The following is a 24,154-nucleotide window of genomic DNA, read 5'->3' as shown; positions in this document are numbered from 1 at the left end:
CAGGAGCAGCTGGAGCAGGTCCAGGCACCACCACAGCAGAGTGGCTGGTGGTTTTGGGGAGGCGCAGGTGGGAGTGGGGGTTCCTGAGGTCCTGGTACCTGCCTCGCAGGGACTGAGCCCGAGGATCTGGCCCAGGGTGTTGAGGCTGTTTGCTCTGCGATACCAGCGGGTACCATGGTGTGTGGAGGGGTGCCCTTAGCTGGGGTGGGGACCAAGGGGAGACCCCTGGCAAGATGGACCCACCCATAAGGAGCATCAGGGATGCCCTGAGGCACCCAAACCTTCCCGGGGTTCACCTCTCTCCCCTGTGGAGGCTGCCTCAGCAGCATGAGATGGGGTATGACTGGCAGGGGGGCTGTGAGGGGCTGCAGGAGGTGGGCAGGGTTCACAGGAGGCTGTGCGAGGCAGAGGGGAAGAGGCAGCAGGAGGCAGAGGTAGGAAGCAGAGACAGGCAGGACCAGCAGCCCGCACACATCTCCCCCCCCTTGCCCACTGCCAATCCTCTGTGCCAGCAGCCTCTCTGGCAGCTGACGTGAGCTGGTACCTCCCTTTCCCGAGGTGCCAGGGCAGCTGGCAAACGCTGCCCGCACACACCCAGCCCGGCCTTGGCGACGTGGTGGGGGACTGGCAGGGGCAAAAAATTCCATCCCAACATGGGGACCTCCCCAGGAGCCAGTGTGCAGGACTGCCCAGGGACACAGCCCCTCGCCCGTGCCACCACCTCGCTTCGCTGCCAAAAGCTTTGGGCTCCTGATGGCCAGAGGAGGCGGAAGGAAAAACATCCAGCAAACAATTGCAAAAGTCAAGTCTGAGCAAGAAGGAGGGTGTGAGCGGGGGGTGCCAGATCCGGTGGTATTCCTTGGAGACGGCAACAACAATAGCAGGAATATTTGCTCATGGCGAGCTGAGCCCAAGCAATCCATGGGCTGGGGGCTCAGGACCTCGAGGAAACAGCCAGAGGCCTCTGCTGGCCCAAAGGAAAGTTGGGGCAGGACCCTGCACTCACCTGGCACTGACGTCAGTGACATTTTTTGCACTGTCACCTGTGCTGAGGACGAGGCCAAACACAGCACACAGTTGCCAGCATGGTGAAGGGGACGGGGAAGCTCTGGCAGTGCGCAAGCAGCAGGCTGGGACAGGGACAGCGGCTGCCTGGGGGGGTGTTGTGAGTTGAGGCTGTGACTCAATCACTTGGGCTGCATAGGGGCACAAAGGGGGGCTTGGGGATAGAAAGGGTCTCTGCTGCCATCTCAGATTGCCTCCACCTCCCTGACCCACTGCTGGTGCAATGGCACATGGGTGGCAGTGCGTCCCCTTTCTGAGGTTCATCCCATCCCCATGGCCCGGAAGAGGCGCAGCCCTGACTCTTGAGCCTCTCACTTGATGCTCCTCTTGTGAGGTGCACTCGCTCCCCCATCACCCTCGGGCCACCTCGGGCACCTGCCAGCCGGGGCCACGGGGACCATCGGGATCCCCCTCTTCTCCCCCGGCTGGGGCCGCACTTTTCCCATGCCAGCCCCTTCTCTCCTCACCCTGCGGAGATCCTTTTCTCCCCGGGCTCTCACCGCCCAGCCCAGCCCACAGCGGCACCGGGCAGCGGTGGCTCTTGGGTCCCTGGCCCGCCTCTTGAGCGAGGAGAACCCACCGGGCCCAAGCCGGGATCCTTGGACCCGATCCCGGTGCCGGTCCCGGCCAGCGGGACGCCCCCGGGGGCGGCGGGGAAGCCCTTCCCGAGGGCGGGGCGGTCTCTCAGCCCCTCCCCGCCCCGCCCCGCCGCCCGCAGCTTTCTACCGGCCGCGGGGCCCCTGTGCCGGAGAACGGGCATCGCTGCGGGACCGAGCGGAGCACGGCAGCGGCTGGACGTGTGTGCCCGTGGGTCATGGACGGGCGGGCGGTGCTGATCCAAGCGCTGCTGGCGGCAGGTACGAGCTCGCGTGGGGAGGGTCCCGGCTGCGGATAACACATCCCAGCCCGACTGGGAGGTCCGGAACATGTGGGGGAAATGGTGTTGGGCATGCCGGTCCTGGTCCCGGGTGCGGGCAGACGGGAGGATTGGTCCCTGTGCTGCGTGGGGAGGGCAGGGCAGTGTCAGCCCCCACTCCTGACCGCTGTCTCCGCAGTGTGCTCGGCGGCGGCGGGCGGGCTGCGCCGGGACGAGCTCCACAACGAGGTGCTGCACAAGGGCGGCGGCGGGGTGCCGGTCCCGGCCACGGCCCCGCTGCTCGGCGGCAGCCCGGAGAAGGAGGGAGGCGGAGCGGCCTCGGGGGACGACTTCAGCGAGCTGCCGAGAGGTATGGACGGGATCAGGGGTCCCAGGGAGCCGTCGGGATCGTTCGGTGGGCTGGGGGCAGCTGGCGCTGGAGGGGTCGCGAACGTGCCGGGCTGAGCTCGACTCAGTCCCGCGGGTGTCCCGGCAGCAGCTCCGGATCCATTTCGGAGGGACTTGCAGTGTTGGGTGGGAGCAGTCCCCAGTACCGAGCCCCCGCGGCAGCAGACCCGAGTGGGAGCAGCCCGTGGGGCACCAGCACGGAGCAGTGCCCCTCCTGCCAGCGGCTCTCCGTGCTCCTGAAGTCCCCTGCAGGGCGGGTTCCGGGGGTCCCGGCTCTCAGCTGCTTGGCCGAGAGGAGACAGAGCTCCTCGTGGCGGGGTTGCCGTGTCCGGGGAGCAGCGCTGCCCGGCCGGCGGTGGCCGTGGCGCGGGGACCGCCGTGAGTCACCGCCGCCCACGCGTGGCTGCTCCTCATTCCGCGGCAGGGCTCGTCAGCCGGCGGCCCCGCCACGGGGGCGATGGGGGCACTGCCCCTCTCTGGGGCTCCCGAGCACCCACGCCGGGCTCCTTGCCCCGGACTGGCACTAGAGACTGTCCCGGGGTTGGACGGAACCGTGGGGGGCTGAGGGGTGACACTTAACTGTGCCTCGCACACTCGGTGTGCCGAGGGCAGTACCTGGCACCAGGAGCGTGCTCTGCTCCCTACAGCTCATCCTCCCATTTTTCCGTGTTTTTCTCTGTTTTCTGACTGTGCCAGCAGACTGTGGCAAAAAGCTGGCAAGACCGGGCTGAGCCACTCGCACCGGGGTGCTGGTGGGGGACTCAGCCCTCGGGAAACGCACCCGTGTGTGTCGGCTGGCTGTGGCTGGGAGATAACCCTCAGGGCAGGGGACAGAGCAGCCTCTGCTGTCAGCCTCATCCGGGGGTTTCTCCAAGCCGCAGAGTTTCCTGGAGTATCGGTTTTCTCGTGGAGGATGGCGAAATAACTTTGCTAGGTGTGCAAGCGGTGTGTGCCAGCACGAGAGGCGCTGGTTCTGTCAGGAAGTGGCTGAGAAGGAACTGCGCAGGTTACAACTTGCCAGGCTGGACTCTGCTGCACTCTCCTTCCCGAGCAGCCCTGGGCTAGGTTCACCGGGATTACTGAGCACCGTAGCTCGGGGAGAGCTTAAAAAACCCCCCTTGGAGCAGTGAGTGCCCTCCAGCACCTCAGCGCCTAGTGAGATCAAGCTGGGAGCTGATTTTTTTTGGCATCTGCACACCTTAAATCCATTCGAGTACCGTTGCTAGTGTTGTGCTGTGTCTGGGTGAGGAGCCTGGTGCTCTAGCTTCCACCGACCCAGCAGGGGGCTGGCCTGGCACCAAAGGCCGCTGGTTCCTGCACCACAATTAAAACATACCGTTGTAATTCATGCGAACGATGCCCTCACCATTTCTTTGGCTCTGCAAAACCGAAACTTAAGGCAGGCTTGCTCTTTTAATCCTGCCCTGGGGTGAGTAAGGCATCCTTGTGCCCACGGGAAGGAGAGCCCATCAGAGCCATGAATAGGGTCTTAGAAAAGTCTGTGCTTGTCAGGGAAATAAAGGCCAGATAAAGGGGCAATTAGCAATGTTCTGTATTCAGTGGAAACTGGTGCATATAATAGCAGCATTTGAGATGTATAAAGCTCTGTTCCCCCTGCCCGACTCCTTTCTTTCCTTGAGAATTGTTCTTATGAATTGGAAAGGCCATGATATTTGTGAGGAGCTGAAAAAAAAAAAATGTCCCCCCACCCCGGGCTTGGGGGCAGCTCCCAGCACAAAGAGCTGTGGGAGCCAGGGCTGAGCAGCTGTGGCAGCCCTGGGATGTGGCTTTGCCTTCCCTTTGGTTGGCACGTGGAGCTGATTTGACTGCTGTTCTCTCCCTCCCAAATTGCTTTTCAGTTGCCTTCCTGTCAAAGCCTCAAGGCCTCGTTACTCCCAAGAAAAAAGGGAACGGCAATAAAAGAAGAAAAGGCAAAGGTCTGGGGAAGAAGAGAGACCCGTGCCTGCGGAAGTACAAGGATTTCTGTATTCACGGCGAGTGCAAGTACATCCGAGAGCTGGGAGCTCCCTCTTGCATGTGAGTTGTTGGCGTGTGCCTGTGCGGGGAGGGGGGGAGCCTTAGTCATGGTGCTTTCAATTCTCCAGGCTGGGCAGAGGAAAAGCAGAGATATTTTTAGTGCATGTTCCCTACCCATGCAGGGACAACTCTGACTTGGCCTCTTCCTTGTAGCTCTGGAGAAGTGTCCACCCCTCCCCCAAAACTTGTCATGGCCTTAGAGGCAGGGTTCTGTGCCAGCACGGTGAGCTCTGGCCGAGCTGCCGTGCTGGGGACTGCGGAATGGTGTGTGTAGGGCTGGGCTCTGGCAGCTGAGGGCTTCTGCAGGTCTGATGTGGGAAACCTCATCCTGACCCTGTCACTGTAAATCCCCTGCTCTGAGGTCTCAGGGCTCCTGCATCTGTCAGTGCAGCTGGGAGGAGCATCTCTCCGCTGCTGCCAGCAAAACAGAGTGGAGGCAGCACCTTTGGGGACAGGCTGCCAAAGCCATGCCTGACCTGTCCCTTGACCTGATGAAAGACAGGGCTGTTCACCCCTCCTTGCCCAGTCCCCCAAGGGTGAAGAGCAAGCAGGGACTAGATGAGGCAAGTGGAGGAGAAGGTGTTTGCCTGCTGCTGGGGTACCTGGATATAGCACTGCTGCTGCGGGAAATACCCCGGGGTGCAGATTTGATCCCTGCTGACGTGGGCAGGACTTGAGCTGGCAGATATGTAAGAGGCTTTGTTCTTCACTATCAATCCTCTGAGCCACCCAGCCTTGAGCCCCAGGAAGATAATAGCTCCTTGGCTTATGGTGCCCACAAGATCTGCAATCTGCAGGGATCAAGCTCCACAGAGCTCCTCTAACTCCCTAGTTTCTCCCTGTTGAAGCTGTCATGAAGTTGGGCCCCCTGCATGGGGGACTCGGGACTGCCAGTGAAGGGACACCTTTGCAGGCTCAGTTTGGGTTGCAACACCCTGGCCTAGGACTGGGACAGCCAGGTGTCTCCTGCCCAGATCCCTGGGGCTGGGAGAGAACCTGGGACACAGGAAAGCAGCAGGGATTTGGGGGCTGGCTGCATCTCTTCAGCACAGGGGTCCATCCCTGGGTGGCATCTCTCAGAGCCACCAGAGTTTTTAGTAGCAGTGGCCAACTGCCCCAGTCTCCTCTGATAAAGAGGCCTTGTGTTGACTGGTGTCACTCAGTGGTGGCTGCTCTTGGTGGTTGGCTGTGCCTCTGTCACAGTGTTGCTGGAGTGTTGCTTCTTGGGGCACAGTTTGGAATGAGGATGCTGTTGGACTGGGTCCTGCACCTTTGCCACGTGCCCAGCCTTGCTGCTGTGCCTGGGAGGTGATGCTGGCGTGTGGCATTGTGAGCCCAGGAGGAGAGCTGGGCTGAGTCCGGCTTGGAGATCAGCCTGAGGGTCAGTGGTGCTGGATATAGAGGGATATATTTATCTGGTTGCATCAGTGCGATGTACTCAGGGAGGGCTGGAAGCCTCCCAGACTGTGTGGAGCGTTATTTCTGTTACATGAGCAACCTCCCAAGTCTCCAGGGATGGGACACCTCTGAGCTGGCAGGGTGTGCAGGGACATCCTGCTCTATGGGAAATGCTGGGCCAGCTGCCTCACTGCTCCCTTCCCACTTCCACAGGTGGCCTGTGCAACCTGTCTGCCTGGAGGTGAATGGGAAGAGCACAGACCCCAGTGCCTTCTGCTGCGGGAAAGCTCACCCTTTCTAGGAGTCTTCACTAGGTGCAGGAGAAGCTTAATTTACTAGTACAATAGAGATGATGGTGACATCAGACCTCCCAGCTCGGGGGTGTGGGGACCGAGGGGAACAGGCAGGGTCCTGGATAAGGCTGAGCACTGAGGCATTACATTCCTATGGGGTGTGAGGAACACAAAGACCTCCTGTCCTTGCTCACCACTGACCTTTATGAGTTTCCTTCTTGCCCAGATGCCAGCCAGGCTATCATGGAGAGCGCTGCCATGGCCTCTTGCTGCCGGTGGAGCACCCTCCCAGCGCCTACGACCACACCACAGCCCTGGCTGTCGTCGCTGTTGTCCTGTCCTCCCTGTGTCTCGTCATCATCGCAGCCCTGCTGATGCTCAGGTGAGTGGGATGGGACTGAGCTCTCAGATCTGTGTCCCTGGGAAGATCATGGGCAACAAGGAGGGTGGCAAGGGCTTCTCCATGCCCTGAGCATCCCTTTGCTTGGCCTCGCAGGTGTCACAAGAGGGGTGGCTACGATGTAGAAAACGAAGAGAAAATCAAGCTGGGCATCACTGTGAATCACTGAGGATGCCAGGTGCTGGCGAGGTGAGCCCCTAGCTGGGCATGGGGCAGCAGTGGGGCTGGTGGACATCTGGGGCTCTGCTGTTTGTGCTGGCTGGGTCTGCCATGTGGATCCTGTGCCAGAGCTAGGCAGGAGCTGAAGGCAGCCTGAGTCTGGAGAAGCAGCTGGCTGAGAGTCTGGGCTGCCCTGTGGGGTTCCGGTCCTCTTTTTTCCCCTTCCTGCTGAAATCCCTGTTCCTTGGCACCTCTATCATTCCTACATCCTTCTTTCTAATGCCAAGTTCATGTTCTGTGCTGGTGTTCCATGCTTTGGGGATGTTTGGTAGTAGGGAAGCTGCTTCTGTTTTGTTTAGTATTTTTTTTTTTTTTTCTCCCCCACTCATTCTGCTCCCTCTGTGACCCTCTGAGTCATTTCCCCTCCTTAGATATTGCCTCTATTTATATACATGTGTAAAAAACCCCTTTCCTTTTCATTCCCACTCTGTGTATTACTTGCAGCAAAGCAGTGCCTATCAGTTTGGCACGGGGGTCTTGCTGCCAGCCCGTGCCACAGTTCCTCTGGCTGGGCTGGGGCGTGTGCTCTGCCCCAGGGTTGGCTGCAGGGCTGAGTGCTGAAAATCTGTCAAACTTCCTCTGATCTGATCTAAATCCTGACGTTAGATGTAGTCATACATATTACAACTACTTCTCTTCTTTGAAAAAAAAAAAAGAAAACTCATTGTTCTTTGTGAGGATGAAGTAATGCCTTCGGAGAATTTCTGTCATGTTTATCAAAGTGTCGGGGGTGGGAATTTTAGCTGTTCATAGTAGCTGAATTTTCAGGAAGGAGACTTGGCACAAAGCGTTCCTCACTGTCCCCCTTAAACCCTGGGGATTACTGGGGTGGATGCGTCCAGGGGAAGAAGTGCTGTGGTCCTTGGAAGGGAAGCACGGTGGAGTACCTTGGCTCCAGCCCCGAGGGGCACGAGGTTTCTCCGGCGGGGCTGGGTGGCTCGGCACCTCTATCCCCCCACGCAGGGAGCGCTCTGTGGCAGAACAGCCCCGGCTCTCGGTGTGAGCTCTCCCGCCTCTCTCTTGCAGGGGCCGGCACTGATGCACTTCTACCTCCTGGAAGAGGCGAGACCGCGGCGCCAGCGGCACGGAGCTGCGGCACGCTGGGGGCTCGCTGGAGCGCCAGGACGGCACGGGCGGGGCTGCTCGGGCAGCGGCGGCACTGCGGCAGCTCCATGGCCATCTCCGGGACGGAGCGGTGCTGACCGGGGGCACGGGGGCTCTCCGGCGGCTCTCCGTCCACTGCAGTGTGTGCCGAGGAACAAGCTGTGAAAGAGAGGAGACCGGGCTCGGGGCTTCCTTCGCCGCAGGAGGGAAGGGGGGTGGGGTGGGGAGGGTAACAGCTATTTAACAAGATATTTTTCATTTTAAATTATATATTTATTTTAGATAAACTGTACATAGTATTTATATTTATTGTAGGACTGGCCCTGCATCCTTCATGTACGTCAAGATGACAGGGTCAGACCTCCCTTATTTTTTAAGTGCAATGTAATATTCTAATAAATAACACTTTGTAACAAACGCTTGGGTTGTCAATTTCATCATGGAGGTGGAAAGGAGTCAGAATTCTGAAGGCTGTATTTGGCACCAATTCTGTGCAGGTGGGGTACTCCCGACAGCAGCAGAGATCCTGAGTGTGGTCAGGGCTGCTGGATCAGCTTGTGTGATCCCTGGGGAGCAGTGTGGTGTAAGGGGCTTGGGGGCAGGATCCATCCCAACTTGGCCCCCTGTGGATTATTTCAGAGATTCTCTTGGTCTTTGCCAGCTGGTGCTTTGGGAAGGGTGTGATGTTTGTGTGTCTGCTCACCAAGCAAAGCTGCCTCCGGTATGAATAAAGCCACTCTGGCCACTGATCCAGTGACCAGGGAATGGTCCCTGGTTTTAAGCCAGCATTTGGCATTTAGACACTGGCACAGGGTGCCCAGAGAAGCTGTAGCTGCCTCATACCTGTGGGTGTTCAAGGCCAGACTGAATGCGGCTCTGAGAAACCTGGTCCACTGGAAGGTAGACTGGATTATCCTAAAGGTCCCTTCTGACCAAATACTATTATGATGGTTCTATGATTTGGCAAGAAAAAAAGAAAAAAAAAATCCAGAGCTGGACTCCCACCTCTCTTGAAAGGAATCCCCTTCTTGGAGTGATTGCAGGTTCTTGGAGCTGAGGTAATTCCAGCAAGCATCACTTCATATGGTGGGTCAGGAATGATTCCTTACTTTGCAGTAAAAATAACCTCCAAACCAGTTCTTCCCTCTTCCATGAGGGGGAAGTGAGAGTGAGGGGAGCTGCTAGCTCTGCTAGAGAGCCTTGAAGCAGGGAGAAACCAACAGGATCCTGGGCTGCATCCAAAGGAGCAGAGTGAAGGTGATGCATGTACAATTCTGGTGTCTCCAACGTAATAATAATATGAAACTGCTGGAACAAATCCAGAGGAAGCCACAAAGTTGGTAAGAGGAGCAGATCTTCCTTATGAAGATAGACTGAGAGAGCTGGGGCTGTTCTGGTGGAGAAGAAAAGGTTGAGTGGAGAACTCATTGCAACCTTTCAGTGTCTGAAGGGGCCTCCAAAGAAGCCAGAGAAAGACTCGTCAACAGGAACTGCAGTGACAGGACAAGGAGTAACAGGCACAAATTGAAAGAAGGAAAATTCAGGCCAGATACATGGAAGAAATTCTGTATTGTGAGAGTGGTGAGGGATGGGAACAGGTTGCCCAGACAAGGTGTGGCTGCCCCATCCCTGGGAATGTCCAAGGCAAGGTTCGATGGGGCTCGGAGTGACCTGGGAGAGTGGAAGATGTTTCTACCCGAGGCAGGGGCGAGTTGGGATGAGATGATCTTTAAGGTCCTTTCCAGCTCCTTAACATTCTATGGTTCCCAGTCAGGCAGGGATGGCTCTCCCGTTCCGGCCGCTCTGGGCCTTCTTCCAACCCTGCACGGCACCGTCAGCCCGGGCCGGGCCGGCGACACCCAGGCGGGGCCGGCCCGGCCAGGCGGTCTCGGCCCACAACCGCACCGGTGCTGCCGGCACCGCAGGCCACGGCCTGGCGCCAGGAGCCCTCACGGCAGCCCCGGCCCGGTCGGTGCCGGTGCCGGTGCCACGGCAGCCCCGGCCCGGTCGGTGCCGGTGCCGGTCACACGGCAGCCCCGGCCCGGTCGGTGCCGGTGCCGGTCCCACGGGGACCCCCAACCCGGTCGGTGCCGGTGCCGGTCCCACGGGCACCCCCAACCCGCTCGGTGCCGATGCCGGTCCCACGGGGACCCCCAACCCGCTCGGTGCCGGTGCCTGTCCCACGGGGACCCCCAACCCGCTCGGTGCCGGTGCCGGTCCCACGGGCACCCCCAACCCGGTCGGTGCCGGTGCCGGTGCCGGTCCCGGTCCCACAGCGCGTCCCGCCCGCGGGTGGGGCCCTCACAGCTCCCGCCCCTCCGCGCATGCGCCCTGCGCGGACAAGATGGCGGCGCCCGTGGATCTGGAGCTGAAGAAGGTACGAGACCCCCGCCCGTGTGTTCTTCTTTCATGTGTGCTCCCTCCTTGTGTCCCACCCTTCCACTGTGTGTCCTGCCCACTGTGTGTGTCCCCCCGTGTCCCCCTCCGTGTGCCGGGGTCGCCGGGCGGTCCCCTCGTGCCCGCAGCCCGGGGCCGGTTGTGCCCCCGCCGCTCCTCACCCCGGCGCTCTCCCCTGGCCAGGCCTTCGCGGAGCTGCAGGCCAAGGTGATGGACACGCAGCAGAAGGTGAAACTGGCCGACCTGCAGATCGAACAGCTCACCAAAACCAAGAAACACGCGCACCTCACCGACACGGAGGTGATGATGCTGGTGGACGAGACCCGCATGTACGAGGGCGTGGGGCGGATGTGAGTATCGGCCGGAGCGGGGCCCAGCCCGGCTCCCTGCGCCGGGAGAGGGGCCTCTCAATTCGGGAAGGACAGTGAGGGGCTGGAGCGTGTCCAGAGAAGGATAACGCAACCGGGGAAGGGTCTGGAGCACAAGGACTGGCTGAAGGAGCTGTGGGGGCTCAGCCTGGAGGAAAAGAGGCTCGAGGGGAACCTTCTTGCTTTCTTCAACTTCCTGACTGGAGAGTGGAGCGAAGTGGTTGTCAGGCTCTTCTCCCAGATAACAAGTGATGAGAAGACAGAGTCTTAAACTGCACCAGCGGAGGTTTAGGTAGGTCATTAGGAAGAATTTCTTCACAGAAAGGGTGATTAAACATTGGAAAGGGTTTCCCAGGGAGGTGGTGAAGTCACTGTCCCTGGAGGTGTTTAAGTAAAGACTGGACATGGCACTTAATGGCATGATTCAGTTGACAAGGTGGTGTTGGGTCAGAGGTTGCACTCTGTGACCTTAGAGGTGTTTTACAACCTGGTGGATTCTGTGATTCTGAGACCCCCCAGGCTCAGTCTCTGTGAAGCCTCCAGGCTGCTGCCCTGGGCAGGAGGCTCTCCCCTTCACAAAGAGCACATCAGCTTTCTGTCAGCACATTTACTTGTTCCTTTTTTCTCATTGTTTTTTATTTTTAATTTCAGCAATCTGCCTGTGAATGCAGTGAGGCTTTCTCCTTTACCTCTTGGGGTTAGGTCCTGGCTGTTACAATTTATATTGGCCTTGTGTGGTTTTGCTGGCTGCCTCCTGACCCTGATGCTGTCCTCTGGTACCTCTGGGGGGTTTGTAATTTCAACTACCAGAGCAGTATACTCTAATGCCAAATGGCATCTGTGAGAAGGCCCTCACAGATCTGCCCAGCATCAGTCATTTCCAATTTAGTTTGTGTCAAACTCCTTGAAAACCCCTGTGCATAGTTCCTGTGCTTGGGGCTTTGCTGGCACAGATGTGTTACAGAAATGTCCTTTGCTGTGTCATGCCAGGGAATGGATCTAATGTTATTGTCTGGATTTTTTTCAAACCCTTGGAGGCAAACATAAAGCTGGGATGGGTAGTCCCAGTGCACTCTTAAAGATGTGCTTCTATGTGTTGGATGGCTGTCAAAAGAAATTCCTTAAACCAGACAGAGGTGTTGTGAGTAATTTCTGCAGTGAACTGTGGTGGGATTTCAGCAGCCTCTGATAGAAGACCCTATAAAGTGGTCTTTATACAGAGTGGTTTTACCACTAGAGTGGTTTCAAATCTGAAACACGTGCCTGCTTGACAAATATCACATTAGATTTCTGCGTTTCTGATTTGAGAAACAGGATTTTGTCTCATGTGAGTTGGGTAACAGTGATGACTGCCCGACTCGGGATGTGGTTTGTGAAATACTGGATCTGCTCTGACTGCTGCCAAAAGGGGTGATTGTATCGACCTCTTCCCCACCCTGTTTACCCCACCTTCTTTGTGTTAAAGTGGGTGATCACAGGACTGAGCAGTGAGCCAGATCAGACTTCAAGTGCCCTCATCCATCAGCCCACGCAATCTCCAGACCGAGTTGTAGGGAGGTGGCAGGACTGGGAAGCCAGGAATGGTGTGTACTTTGCATTTTGCTGAGAGTTTTCAGGGGAGTTGTACCCAGGCTAATGGAGCTGTTCAGAGTGGCAGGGCTCCCACTAAATAAACTTTTCCAAGTAGGTGCATTAAATGTTGGGTCTGGTGAAGGTGCTGGTGACATCAAAAAGAGACACATTCTGGTTTCTTGCAAGAGGTGACTGATTGACCCAGGCAGGCTGTAGATGTAGCAAACACTTGTGTTTGGAGTAGTCATGAGATGTCTCAAAAGGCTTTTTTTCTGTTTGGGTTCGTCACAGAGCAGACAGATGAAGAGTAAAAGATAATTCTGGAGTCTACATGTTTTTCTAAAGCTTTTTGCAAATTTGAAAGTCCAGAGTGCCTTTAGACTGGAAAAGTCCCTCAAGGTACTTTAGGAATGTCGGTCTTTATTGTTAAATGATCCTGTCTTTGAATCAGATGTGGGAAGCAGATGTTATTTCATTGTGGTGTGAAGTGCATTGTCCTGCTTTCTGCTTCTGCCTCCTCCTTAGCAGTAAGATCCCTTCTTGATGTGCTAAACCATTTACCCTTCCTGTGTGCAGGAGCCCCAGTCTCCTGGGGAATCCTCTCTTCCTTACCTTTCCGTGACCAGACAGGTGTGAGGCACGGCTGGCAGCTCCAGCTCCTCGGGGGTGGCAGAGGCGCCAGCAGGAAAATATTTGCATTATGATTTGTTTAAAAACTGAACTCTTCATGGGCTCTGTTGTATTAGTTGCTATGCAAATACAGATTAAGAGAGTGCTCTTCTTCTCAATGCTACTCATTCATTCTTTTTTTCCCTTTTTTTTTCCCTGCTTAAGCTTGACGGAGTATTTCTGTGAGCTCTGCCTGTCCTGGCTGTGGGGCTGAAGCTGCCCTGCCAGTTGGCAGTGATGCACTGATGTGATTTGTGTCACTTCCTAGTGCAGAGAGCTTGCACCAAGTACTTGAGGAACTTCCTGGAGCCCACTCCAACCACTAGTAGAGAATTTATTGCAAAGATTTGAACTTTTGGCAAAGCAGGCTGGCTAAAGCAGCCCTTGAGCAGGAGTTAAAATCCAAAGGCAGTCTGGCATCTTGTGTTCCACTGGAGAACAAAGGAAGTGGTCACTGTGGTTCTTCTGGACTTAGAAGCCATGTTCTGTGGACTAGCAGATGTCCTGCATGGACATGAGTTTGGGCACCAAAGGCATATTTAAGATGTCTTAATTTCATTTGCGTAGTCCAGCGTGGAAATGCTGAAGCTCTAAAGGGTTTCAGATATCCAGGAAGGGTGGAGGTTTGCATCACTGTTAGCTCTGATTATCAAGGTTCTTCTGCTTGTATAACTAAATTCTTGAAGTAAGTTTTGTGCTTCTATTCCTGTGCTTAATGCTTAACTTTTTTTTTTTAATTTTCTTTTTTTTGTTCTCTAACTCATCTAAGCTGCTACTTAGAATCTGGCCTCTGATAAGTTTTCTGTGTTTTTCCTCTAGCTTGGGTGGATGGGCTGTATGCAAAGGGCTAGCATGTACCCTTCTGTAGGACAAGATACTCCAGGTCTTTGTGGAATTTTAAGTCTTGAGGAGCTATGGTGATGTGCTGCATCCTGGGAGGAAGCCTGCCTGGTTTGGTACTTCCTTGTGCACTACTTGGAAAGCAGCTGTGTGTTTTTTATTTTCTGAACCCCTATCCTGAGTCTCCTTCCTTCCTTCCTTCCCAGAAGGCTTTCTCTTCACTGGTGATGAATGTGAAAGTTTCATTTGTTGTTCCTCAACTTGTTTTTCTTCTTTTTTTTTTGGGAAATATTGCAGTTTGGGTAACATGCCTTACCGGGCTCCACATGTGGGGCTCAATTTACTTTTGCTAAAGCTATTTTTGGTTTGACAGAAGAAATGTCAGTGCCACAGGGTATGAGCTGATGAATTGCTGTGTACTGTACATATCTGTGAGGCTGGGATCTCATCTGGGTGATGGCATCTTGCCAAATACATTTCAGTTCTGTTACTTCATACTCTTTTGAAAGGCCTGTTACGTAGCCTGAGACAGCTACCACTGTGCTGGACTTCTGCTTAAGCTATTTGTGAACTGATATCATCGTGTTGCTTTGAGAACTATGTTGAAAGTTTAAGCTTCAGAATTCTGTCTGAATATTTCAGACCTTTCCCTTTACATTCTTCTAGCCCATAACCTGGACAAGATCCTTATTTACAGAAGAAAAATGTCTGGCACTTGGCGTGGGGCACAGAGTGCTGAAGTTTTTCATGCCGTGCCAAAATAGACAGTCAGTTTTGGTTTGATATTGCTTTATCATCAGTTTACTTGTACAGCTAATGGGAGAACACTTAAAAGAGAAAATATAAGTAAAAATCAAGCAAATACTGTGGTACAACTTTTGGCTCAATATTTTCTGCAAGCATAATATATTATCACAGCTGTCCCCATAAAATGACTTTGTGCCATTACACTATTTTATGGGACAGCTGTAATAACATGATTTTGAATTTTAAATTTTTTTAAAAGGGTGGTTCAGATTTTTGGTGGCTGAACCATACTCAGGTGAAACCTGAGAAAGAATTAATGTTCTTGGCGATTCCTTGGATTTAAATGCATTCTTGCTTTTATTGTGATTCATGGTTTTGTTGGGAAATGAGACATGATCAGTCACTGTAAACTCTTTCCTGAGCTGCCAAAGGCAGCAGTCCCTGCTGTATATCACTGGGTAAAGCTGCAGGAGCTGCATTTTCACCACTTGTGAGGTGTTCACAAACATTTTCATAATTTGTTTGTGTGTGAGGTGTTTGATTCTGCCAGCACAGAGCATGGCAGCTGCCCCGTACTTCCCGCTCACATGTCAAAAATCTCACAAAGAGCTGAAGGACACCCAAGGCTTAACCTTGATGGTTCAGTTACTAACTATAGGCTGGTGTGTGAAATCCGAGTGGCTTCTCCATGGCCCGGCTCCGTGGGGAAGGCTCGGTGCGGGCTGGGCGCTGGAGCCCGGCTGCCGAGGAGCTGACAGGTGCTGACACAAGTCCCAGGGATCAGCCTGTTGCTTTCTGGCCAATATGTGGTTTATAAACCAAAAGTTTCTCCATGTAGCTGTTGGAAAAGGGAGGATTTCTTTTCCACAGTAAGTCTGGCCTGTGGAGAAGTTCAGTCAGGGACTGAGCTGTGAAGAAAACAAAATTTGTGTCCAGCTGCTTGACCACTGCTTCTGCTGCATATTGAACAGCTGTTGGGAGCTGGTGTGTGGGGAACCAAAGGCTATATGGGCATAAGCCAAAAGGTTTTCATCACACAATTGGTTTTTATTTCAGGTTTTTCCTGATTTTGAACTACTCACTTTTGTTGCAGCCTGAACAATGATCTTCACAGTGTTGTGGGCCTGTAAATGTTTGCAAGATCTTTTTAGACATCTGTCATAGAAAGCAAAAATGAGAATCATGCACGCAGGGGTGATGCAGTAGTTTTCTGTGCTGCTGCCTGTGACTTGGTCTGTGAAGTAAGGGGCAGGAGTTGGTTGTCATCCCCTTCCTGGTTAATGAGGAGTGTGAGAAGAGCACAGCTGGTCTGTAGACTTCGTGGTTACTGCTGGCAGTAGTGAGATATTGGGAATCTGGACTCCTGGATTTGGTTCTGCCTCAGAAAAGGAGCTTGTTCTCTTGGGCACAGGCTCCTTTTCCAACTGACATCTGATTTCCAAACACATTCCTTCCCCACTGCCCTGCCCCCGCTTAGTTCTTGATCTTATTCCTGCTGCCCAGGGCTGCTTATTTGTAATCTCCTGGATATCTTGGTCCAGTTATAGCTCTTCTGCCCTGCTGCTCTACATAATTTCTCCATGCAATGCTGAAACGTCAGAGAAGAAAAGATTTCCATGGCTTGTGTGCAAGATGTCTATCTGCCCCGTTCTAGGAAACAGCTGCATTTCTTTAAAGAATCAGCTTTAGGCAGAGAACTTGGACACGTCTGATAAGTCAGTGTTCATGAAATACATAAGCAGCAGAAACAAGGGTCTTACAATAAAAATAATATCTAATTTAAAATAAAAATAGGTCTTTTACTTATCCCTACTGGAAAGAAATCTGTTGGTTATAGTCCCCCACCTACTGCGTGGGTGTTCTGATAGAAGATTAGCAATACAGCTTTTCCTCTTGCTTGTCTCCCTTGCATGGGGACATTTAACTCTTTAGGAACTTTTTTCTATTGGGACTAGGACTATGACATTCACACAACTCTGCTCCATTCTTTTCTTTATCCCTAACTTTTCCCCTACCTGTTACCTAGACAACACATGAGCTACCTGAGTAAACTTGAGATGAAATCTAAAGTGAGAAGAATAAGGGTCAGAAGGGAGATCTGAGTGCTCCTGCAGGCTGCCCTTGTTGCAGGAGGAGGGAGTTTGATGTGCTGTGAGCCACAGGCAATGTGCTGGCATGGAAATGCCAGAGCTTTCAGGAACCCTGCACTCTCAGGGCAGCATTTGCAGGTTAGACTCCTGTGGATTGAGGGCTGTAGTAAGGCACCTTGGCTTTGTCCCTGCCTCTAGAGAGAGGGAAGCTGAACTCTATTGCAAATACAGCCCATCTCTTGCTCCAGTGGCTCAGAGTTCTCTTTGGATATATATGCTAGACAATATTAAACTAGTATTAAATGTTCTGGGGAGTTCACTCCTGCTTTTGTCACTTGCTGTGCCAAATGACTTTGCAAAACTGTTATGGAACATCTCTGACTGATTTCTGAAGTTCTCCAAGCATTTAAAATGTCTCTCTGGTATTCTGAAACAGCAAGGAACTTCAATTTATTTTAATATTTAGTGGATTTAAAGTTCTGTATTTTGAAACTTTTTCCCCATTTCTTGAAGCAAATTTTGGAATCAAGAGTGGGAGTCCCTGGAGAAATACTGAATGCTAGAGTATTTCTTTCAGAATACAGGGCTGTTTGGTTTAGCACAGAGGATGTGGCTTTCCTGCAGCTGAGAAGAATGGTCAGATCACTGGCCCAGAGAAGTAATGGGAGGATCCCTGCTGTATTCCTGTCTTGCTTGGAGATGCCCTTGCAGATGTCAGTGGGTATTCAGCCAGCAGCACAGGGTGTGACAAGGTACTCAGGGCCCACAGCTGTCAGATGGAAGTGCCCAGCCAGTCTCTGAGCTGGGATGTGAATGTTAGCATAAGATATAAATTTTAGGTGGAACAGCTTTAAAACAAATGAGAAATCTAAGTTTGAACATCCTGGCCCTATCACCTGTTCAAAGCCTGAAAGGAGAAGCTCATTCATGACCCCTGCATGAAAACACTGAATTAAATATAAGGAAACCAATCCCATGGCATGAGAACTCCATTTTACACAAGTTTAATTTGGAGATGCAAGAATCTAAGTGCTGCATCAAATCCTAAACTGAATGCAAGACAACTTCTGTCTTGAATTTGTACTTTGTTTTCTCCAAAACTATTTGCTGAATTAACAAAATGTCTCAGCCAATTTAGAAAAAAAAAATTAAAAAAAAATAAAAATCAGGCTTTCTGAGAAGAAATTATTTTCAAAAACAATGTCCAGCCTTTTTTGGTCCACAGATGCTGATTCTAAGATGTTTGTTCTTGCTGATTAGGACACAGCAGTGTGGTTGTTTTAGTGCTAGCTAATTTAACTCCAGAGTCCAGAAATATCTATCTATTAGTGTTATGCTTGAATTCTTTTGGCTCGGTTATCTTAGTGTCCACTGCTGTGAAGTTTTCTGCAGTGCTTTGATGCTTTGTTGTAGCAGGATTTGGGATGTGCAGAAGCCAAGGCTGTGCTATTTATCCACAAGCTGGGTCTTCCTCCTCACTTTGCATTTCAAAGGTTTCCTCCCGGGCAAGGCAAGGCAGAAAGCTTTTTTCTTTTTTTTTTTTTTTTTTTTTTCTTCTCCCCTCTTGCTGTTCAAAAAAAGATCCCAATTTTGTCAGTTTTTCTGTACAGGTTCTTAGGGAGGGGTTGCTGCTGAGAAGGGCATAAGTTTGCCTGTCAGAATATAGCAGTATTTTCATGTCACTTTATTTGCTATTGCTAAGTTCACCTTTCTGAGCACAGAATATTTATCAACAAGAAAAAAAATAAAATAGAAACGTCTTTAGGATTGATTTACCAGGGTACTTATGCCAGCAGTTGCTTGTTTGTTTTCCTTGGTGCATATCCATGTGGTGTTGTAGTTTTAAATTGTTTTTGTTAAGCATTCTTCCATAGGAATTTATTGGGAATTCTTAAAAATAGAGCAGATTTTAGAAATGGATCTTGACTTCCTATTATTGGAAAAATTGTTTCTGTTTTCTGCTTCTTGCACCTTTCAAATCTGGTACAACCCAGACTGCAAAAGATCTATTTGAGGTGCATGTGTGGTTGGCATGTTGTAGTCATCTGAGTTCCCTTGGCTTAAATAAGCCCCAGCTCATCATTGCAACATACTATCAAATTATATGAAAACTAAATTAGAAGACAAAACCACTAAATCAGGAATATAGTGAGGAAGAACCACATATGGGGATTTCAATTGCATGAACTGCTGTTGTTGCAGAGTTTTCCCACATGGATTCAATCTCAAATGTTATGAATTCCTGTATGATAGAGAGGAGGCATTTGCTGTTGTTTTTTTTTTTTTTTTAAATTCCATTTATGTCAATTGAGCCTTCAAAAAGAATTTATGATGCTCATTAAAAACAGACCACAGTACTATTTTCTTATTTTGGGGTTGTGCTATATTTAATACACACTTAGAGGTATATTCCTGATGTCTTTTTTTAAAGAACCAAACATGAACAATGGTATAAATCTACCATCTAGTTAAGTGTCTGGCAATGCAGAAACTGCTGTTTGCAAGCTGTGTTACTATCTTGGCTTGAGGTAATGTAATATGCTGTAGCTATTGAGAGATGCCCCCCAAAAAAGTGAAAGCTGAATGTAAACATGGCCTGAAGTGCAGCCCAAACCCCTCCGTGGGGCTGGGCGCGTCGGGCCAGCCCGTGCCGAGGGTTGAGGAAGTGAACGGCGTGGGATTCTTTGTCCAAATCCTTTAGCTCCTTAGAGTAAATAGGTTTATGGCTTACAAATGTTCATCTGAGTAAAAGTTACCCTTGTTGGGGCCTATATAAGACGCGGTTTGGCCAATGTCCAGCGCTGCTAATCCCGGTCTCTGCGTGCTCCGGTGTGTCAGGATGGCTTTGCACAGGTTGTGCTGCCCACTGGGGATGTCTCCTGTCCAAACAGCTCCTTGTGCTCATCCACCTCTCCTAGGGCAGCAGTAAAATGTCATGTGAACTATAAACTGCTGCTCCTTGGAATGTATTCATGTATAATCCTCCCAACATAAGCTGCGGGATTTGTTTTGCTTTAAAGTATGTAGAAGGGAATAGTGGGGGTCATCTATATCGAGGTGACCCAGTGAGATGACTGACCACTAAAATAAATGCAAACATAGAGAAAGCTTCAACTCATCTGTTCAAGCTCCATCTGTTCTGAACCAGCTCTAGTTGAGGCATATGATCTGTTGATGGGAAATTCAAAATCAGGCTGAAAAAATGTGAAACCCTTAGACATTAAGGGTGGCAGCACAAGCTATAATTAGTGATGATTTTTCTCTTTTCTTTTTTTCTTTTTATTCTTTTTTTTTCTTTTTTTTTTCATATTGCTTCCTTGTCTTGTTTGGAACTGGGTAATTCATCTAGGGTGACTAAAACTGGAATCTGAACAGGTATAAACTGTTCTTGGTATGAATTGCATAAAGAATCATTTACAGAGGCAGCAGCAAGTCCTGGGACAGTAGAAGAAGACTACTGGGTGCTGGCAGTTCTGCACAGCTGGCTCCATCAAGCTAGATTGCTTGGGATCAGCTCCTTGGAAGCCTTTCTTCCACTGGCTTTGAACAGTACTTAAAATGCAGTAATCCCCTACTGAGTCTGCTCAAAGCTTGAGCAGCAGTGCAAGTTCAGAATTAAAAAGCGTATTTAAATAGTTAAAGGCATCACTGGGCTTAGCCAACAAAACTTTTCTCACAGAGTGGTCTAATGCAAGAGCTTGGTTTCAAGAGGCAGGGCATTCCATGTAAACACTGTTGTGATATACCACAATATGTTTGGTTGTTTAGAAAATCAGTAAACATGTTAAAATAATGTTCCGGCTTTGTGCAAAGTTGTTTGTTTTCTTTTCAGTTTTTGCAGAGAGTTTCCCAAATGGAATGAGAACCACGTAGCTGAAGTTACAGTGACTCTTTGTGTGAGCTGGGAGCCAGGTGAATGGTCTTACAGATCTGCCATTCATCATTATTCTGGCAAAATAACACTGGACATATGAACCTGTAAAATTGTCTCTGTCTGGAATTAGGCGGAGAGCTGTGTATCCATCTTGGCAGGGGAAAAGCTGAGGCTTCCCTTGCTATCCTGATTCTTGCAGGGATCTCCGTGGAACCAAGTGGGAAGAGCTTCTTTGCAGACTGTTTGTGAGGGGGTTCTGTGGTCTGTTGTGGGGCTCCTTCTCTCCTGGTTTGAATACTTGAACTCAAAGAGCCTCATGCACAGACAAGCTGGGCAGGGGAGACACTGGGACCACATTTCCTAACTCCAAGGGCAGAGGAGAGGCTGCTCGTGCCCAGGACAGCTGCCTGCCACTGAAAGCTCCAGCTGTAAAGGCTGAAGTCTGTTGCAGTTGCAAGTAATTGAAAGTAGGGATTCTTCATGGAAAACCTGAACTATGAGCATCACTGTGACTCCACCTTTAATAACTTTAATGACTTGTATGTCATAACGAAGAGTGGCATGTGCTGAACAAACATCTCCATAACCTCATTCATTAAAAGGCAAATCCTTCAGAATCTAATATTATGTCTCAAAGTCAAGTAAACAGTACATTTTGGTGCAAACAGGCTGAGTTATGGAATTACTTACACTGGATGATCATCACTTTGTGGGTGTGTATGTGTGACACAAAGGAGCAGACAGATGATGAAGTGGGCAGCACTGCTGACCTGACAAGAGTCTGAAGGCCATTTGGGTGTGCAATATAAACACTGATCAATTGAAAATTATAATAGAAAATTGTGAATTAATTAAATAGAACTGTGAAGGGGTAAGAGATCCCTTCAGAAAGAAACTAGCAGTGAGCCTCAGAGAGTGTACATCAACCACTTTCTCTGCCTTGAGGAAACAAAATTCCTGGTGTGGAGCTAGCAAAGGGAGGAAAATAGAAACAAGTGGGAATATTTAGAGCGAGGTTTCTCTTTCAGTTCCCTTGTGCTCTATTTTTGTTCTCATATTGCACTTGAGAACCAGCAGTCACTGGGAGGCCAAGCATGTAGGTGCAGTCGATTGGTAACCACTTGGCTCTGCTCCATGGAGCTGTTCTTGTTGGCAGCCCTGGTTTGACTGAACACTGCTGTCCTTAGGGAGCCCCCCTCCTCTGCAGCTTTCATTTCTAATTTTCTTTGGTTTGGTTTGAGTTTTCACCATAATCTTTGGACACTGGAAGAATTAGTAGCAAGTCCTGTTCTATTTTTACTAGCCATTCTCTTTGAAACGAGTGGCCAGGTGAGATGGGGTGAACTTATCCATTCTGACCCAGATATTTCTGGTGTTAATTTAACAACAGTGAAAAAGTTCCTGTGTGAAGAGATGATTGTTACTAAGCTTTGTAATTGCCACTGTGGTGCAGAACATGTTTCTGAATCACTGTTTCATGTTTGATAGTGTAGGTGTCATGTTTGACAGGTCTATGAGTGTGTGCTGTGACGCTTCAGCGAGAGCAGGCGGATACGGGCGAACTCTCATGTCTGGGAGAAGAATTCATTTGTTGCTTCTCTGGATTAGCAGTGCTTAAGCTCCATCCCAGTTCAACACACAAATTCTGGGGGGCTGGAGCTTCCCATGAACTCCAGCAGAGCTGTGAAAGCATCTCTTGGGTCAGTATTAGTTGTGTCACCTGCTAGGCTCTGCACCACTGAGCAGAAAGGGGCTCCTCGGCTCGGTGACTCTCATGTGGGGCCAGCTCTCAGCTGGTGATGAACCTCCAGGCACTGAATTAACTTCAAGTGTTTGAAAGGCTTCTTCACAAACTCAGGGAAAATTAAGTTATCAGAATGTACCATGCTTCTTTGACGAGCTTGAAAATCTGTACATAAAATAACTACATCTAACTGAAACCAGGCAGCAGGATGATACTGTCCTGTTTCTCCAGCTTGGTGAGGAAAAAACCTAAAAACCATCAAGTTGATGTATTACTTAGGGTAATTGGAAACATGAAATTTAGATTCAATTTAAATTCTGGTTTATTACAAGTGCCCTGCAGCACTTCTTACCTAATGAGCAGAACAAACTTCTGCTTTTTCCAAGTGCTGCCATAAACCACATTATTTCCTTAGGTAAAAACTTTGGCCAAGATCTCCATAACGTGTGTATCCCAAACTGGACTCTAAAAAACTGATGCGTTTTTTGAGTCCTGCTTATATTGGAAAGTGAAGCCACAGATTTATACACTTAACTGTGGATGTGGATTTATAGTTCAGCTTTCAAAGACCCGGCTTTTGGCAGCTTCCAGGGTGACACCTGTGCACTTGAAGCCGAGAGCTCTGCAGTCTTGTGGCAGGGAACTCAACCAGGTGGCTTTAAGCATTGCTGGTGAGGACCTGCAGGATGCTGCTGCCCAAGTCAGGGACATTTGATCTGCTTCTGAGCAAGTGTGTGAACGGACACAGGTTCCAGCCCACTGTCTTATAGCAGGCAAAATCAGGGAGTGATTTTGTGTATTTGTGCCCAGCTGCCCGCAGAAGTCTCGTCAGTGCTAATTTCAGCCATCCAGTTTTAATTTGCTGTCGCATGTCTGCCAGAGCATTGCAGGAGGGTGGGAGGGAGGATATTTTCTCTGATGACTGCTGTTGACATTTGCAGAATAAAAGTGAAGTCAGCCAGTTGTTTGTTGGAGGTTTTGGTGCCTGTAGCAGTTCCGAGCCAGCCGGGATCGCCCAGTGCCTGTCACCCAGCAGGGACCTTCCCAGCTGCAGCCTGGGGAAAATTGCTCAAGCTGTGTTACTGTTGAACTTTGTTTTTTAGATCAGGGACGTCAGGGAAACCAAAATGATCAATCTTCCTGTACAATTTGGGGAAGCAAATGAGGAGGGATTGTATTCTTCTTTGCTGCCCCCACAAAAAAAGGAAATAATTCAGGAAATGTTCACATACACAGGCAGGCTCAGGGAAGCAGTGACGTGGGAAGGAACTGGTGACTTTGTGTACAAAAGGCATCTTGCAGCTTTGGTTTTCAGTAATGGCAGCTACTGCAGAAGCAAGGCAAAATTTGAGTTTACAGGGGGGTGTGTGTGAAGGCTGATGTTTTTTTCTGGTGTTCTATGCCTGAGGTAAGGGCATCAGAATGATGTGTTTGCTGGTGGTCCTGAAAAGTACATCTTCTCTGGCTGGATCCAGGCTCTGTATTTAACAGCAATGAAAAGAACTTCTTTCCTAGAAGGGTGGTCTTGAACTTGATTTTCATGAATCACCTGTGTTGTTATTTCAGTAGTCTTGCTGTATGCCAGGACCCCAAACCATCACTACTGTATGCAAGTGAATGCTGGGGACACCTCCCAGTGGGAACGGGGGATTGAGGGGACAAAGAGAGTCTGAGTGAGCTTTGTTGGTAAGAACAGGAGCAGATAGAGAGCAAAGATGATGCCAGCAATAAGCATGAGCCAAGTCTGGGGGAAAAATGAGAGAGATTTGAGAAAATTGTAACATGAAAGACGCAGCGGAAGCTCCTGTGGAGAAGAGGAGGTGAAGCGGAACAGGGAAAGAAGTGGGAGGAGGAGGAGGCGCTTATGTGTGCAGTTAATAGCAACCCCAAAGAGAGTTTTAATTGGAAACCTATTATAATTATCCACGGTTTTCCTCCCATGCGTTTCAGGAATGCGTGTGGCAGGTAGTTTTCCTTTTGGCTGGGTTACTGATGCAGAGGGCACTGGGTTTCCAGCCAAGTGGCAGATCCGTGTTTGTGTTTAGCAGGCACTGAGCAAACACTTCAATAATG

The 24,154-nt window shown here is 50.6% G+C and overlaps 2 protein-coding genes across 2 annotated transcripts in view; both read left to right on the top strand.

Annotated features, from left to right (window-relative positions):
- The first annotated feature begins 1,770 nt into the window (after positions 1-1,770).
- On the top strand, positions 1,771-8,195 carry HBEGF (heparin binding EGF like growth factor). Its single transcript, XM_058848978.1, has 6 exons — positions 1,771-1,922; positions 2,121-2,291; positions 4,189-4,366; positions 6,284-6,439; positions 6,554-6,646; positions 7,703-8,195. Exons 1-5 carry the CDS (start codon positions 1,880-1,882, stop codon positions 6,624-6,626), a joined length of 621 nt encoding a protein of 206 aa, XP_058704961.1. The 5' UTR covers positions 1,771-1,879; the 3' UTR covers positions 6,627-6,646; positions 7,703-8,195.
- A 1,832-nt stretch (positions 8,196-10,027) lies between these two features.
- Positions 10,028-24,154, top strand: part of PFDN1 (prefoldin subunit 1) — a 31,786-nt gene continuing 17,659 nt past the window's right edge. Inside the window, exons 1-2 of the mRNA XM_058848803.1 lie at positions 10,028-10,157; positions 10,361-10,527. Of these exons, the coding sequence (XP_058704786.1) occupies positions 10,125-10,157; positions 10,361-10,527 (200 nt within the window). The 5' untranslated portion in view covers positions 10,028-10,124. The remainder of the gene's footprint in view (positions 10,158-10,360; positions 10,528-24,154) is intronic.

Source organism: Poecile atricapillus, chromosome 13, assembly GCF_030490865.1.
Source record: "Poecile atricapillus isolate bPoeAtr1 chromosome 13, bPoeAtr1.hap1, whole genome shotgun sequence".
Taxonomy (NCBI): domain Eukaryota; kingdom Metazoa; phylum Chordata; class Aves; order Passeriformes; family Paridae; genus Poecile; species Poecile atricapillus.
This window is presented reverse-complemented; position numbering and strand designations above follow the sequence as displayed.

What these genes read in the sequence shown, in the direction of transcription:
- HBEGF (XM_058848978.1), top strand. Translation starts at nt 1,880, where the DNA reads ATGGACGGGCGGGCGGTGCTGATCCAAGCGCTGCTGGCGGCAG. An exon ending in CCAAGCGCTGCTGGCGGCAG is followed by an intron (nt 1,923 to 2,120) that starts GTACGAGCTCGC and finishes CTGTCTCCGCAG; the next exon opens with TGTGCTCGGCGGCGGCGGGC. An exon ending in GCAGCCCTGCTGATGCTCAG is followed by an intron (nt 6,440 to 6,553) that starts GTGAGTGGGATG and finishes TTGGCCTCGCAG; the next exon opens with GTGTCACAAGAGGGGTGGCT.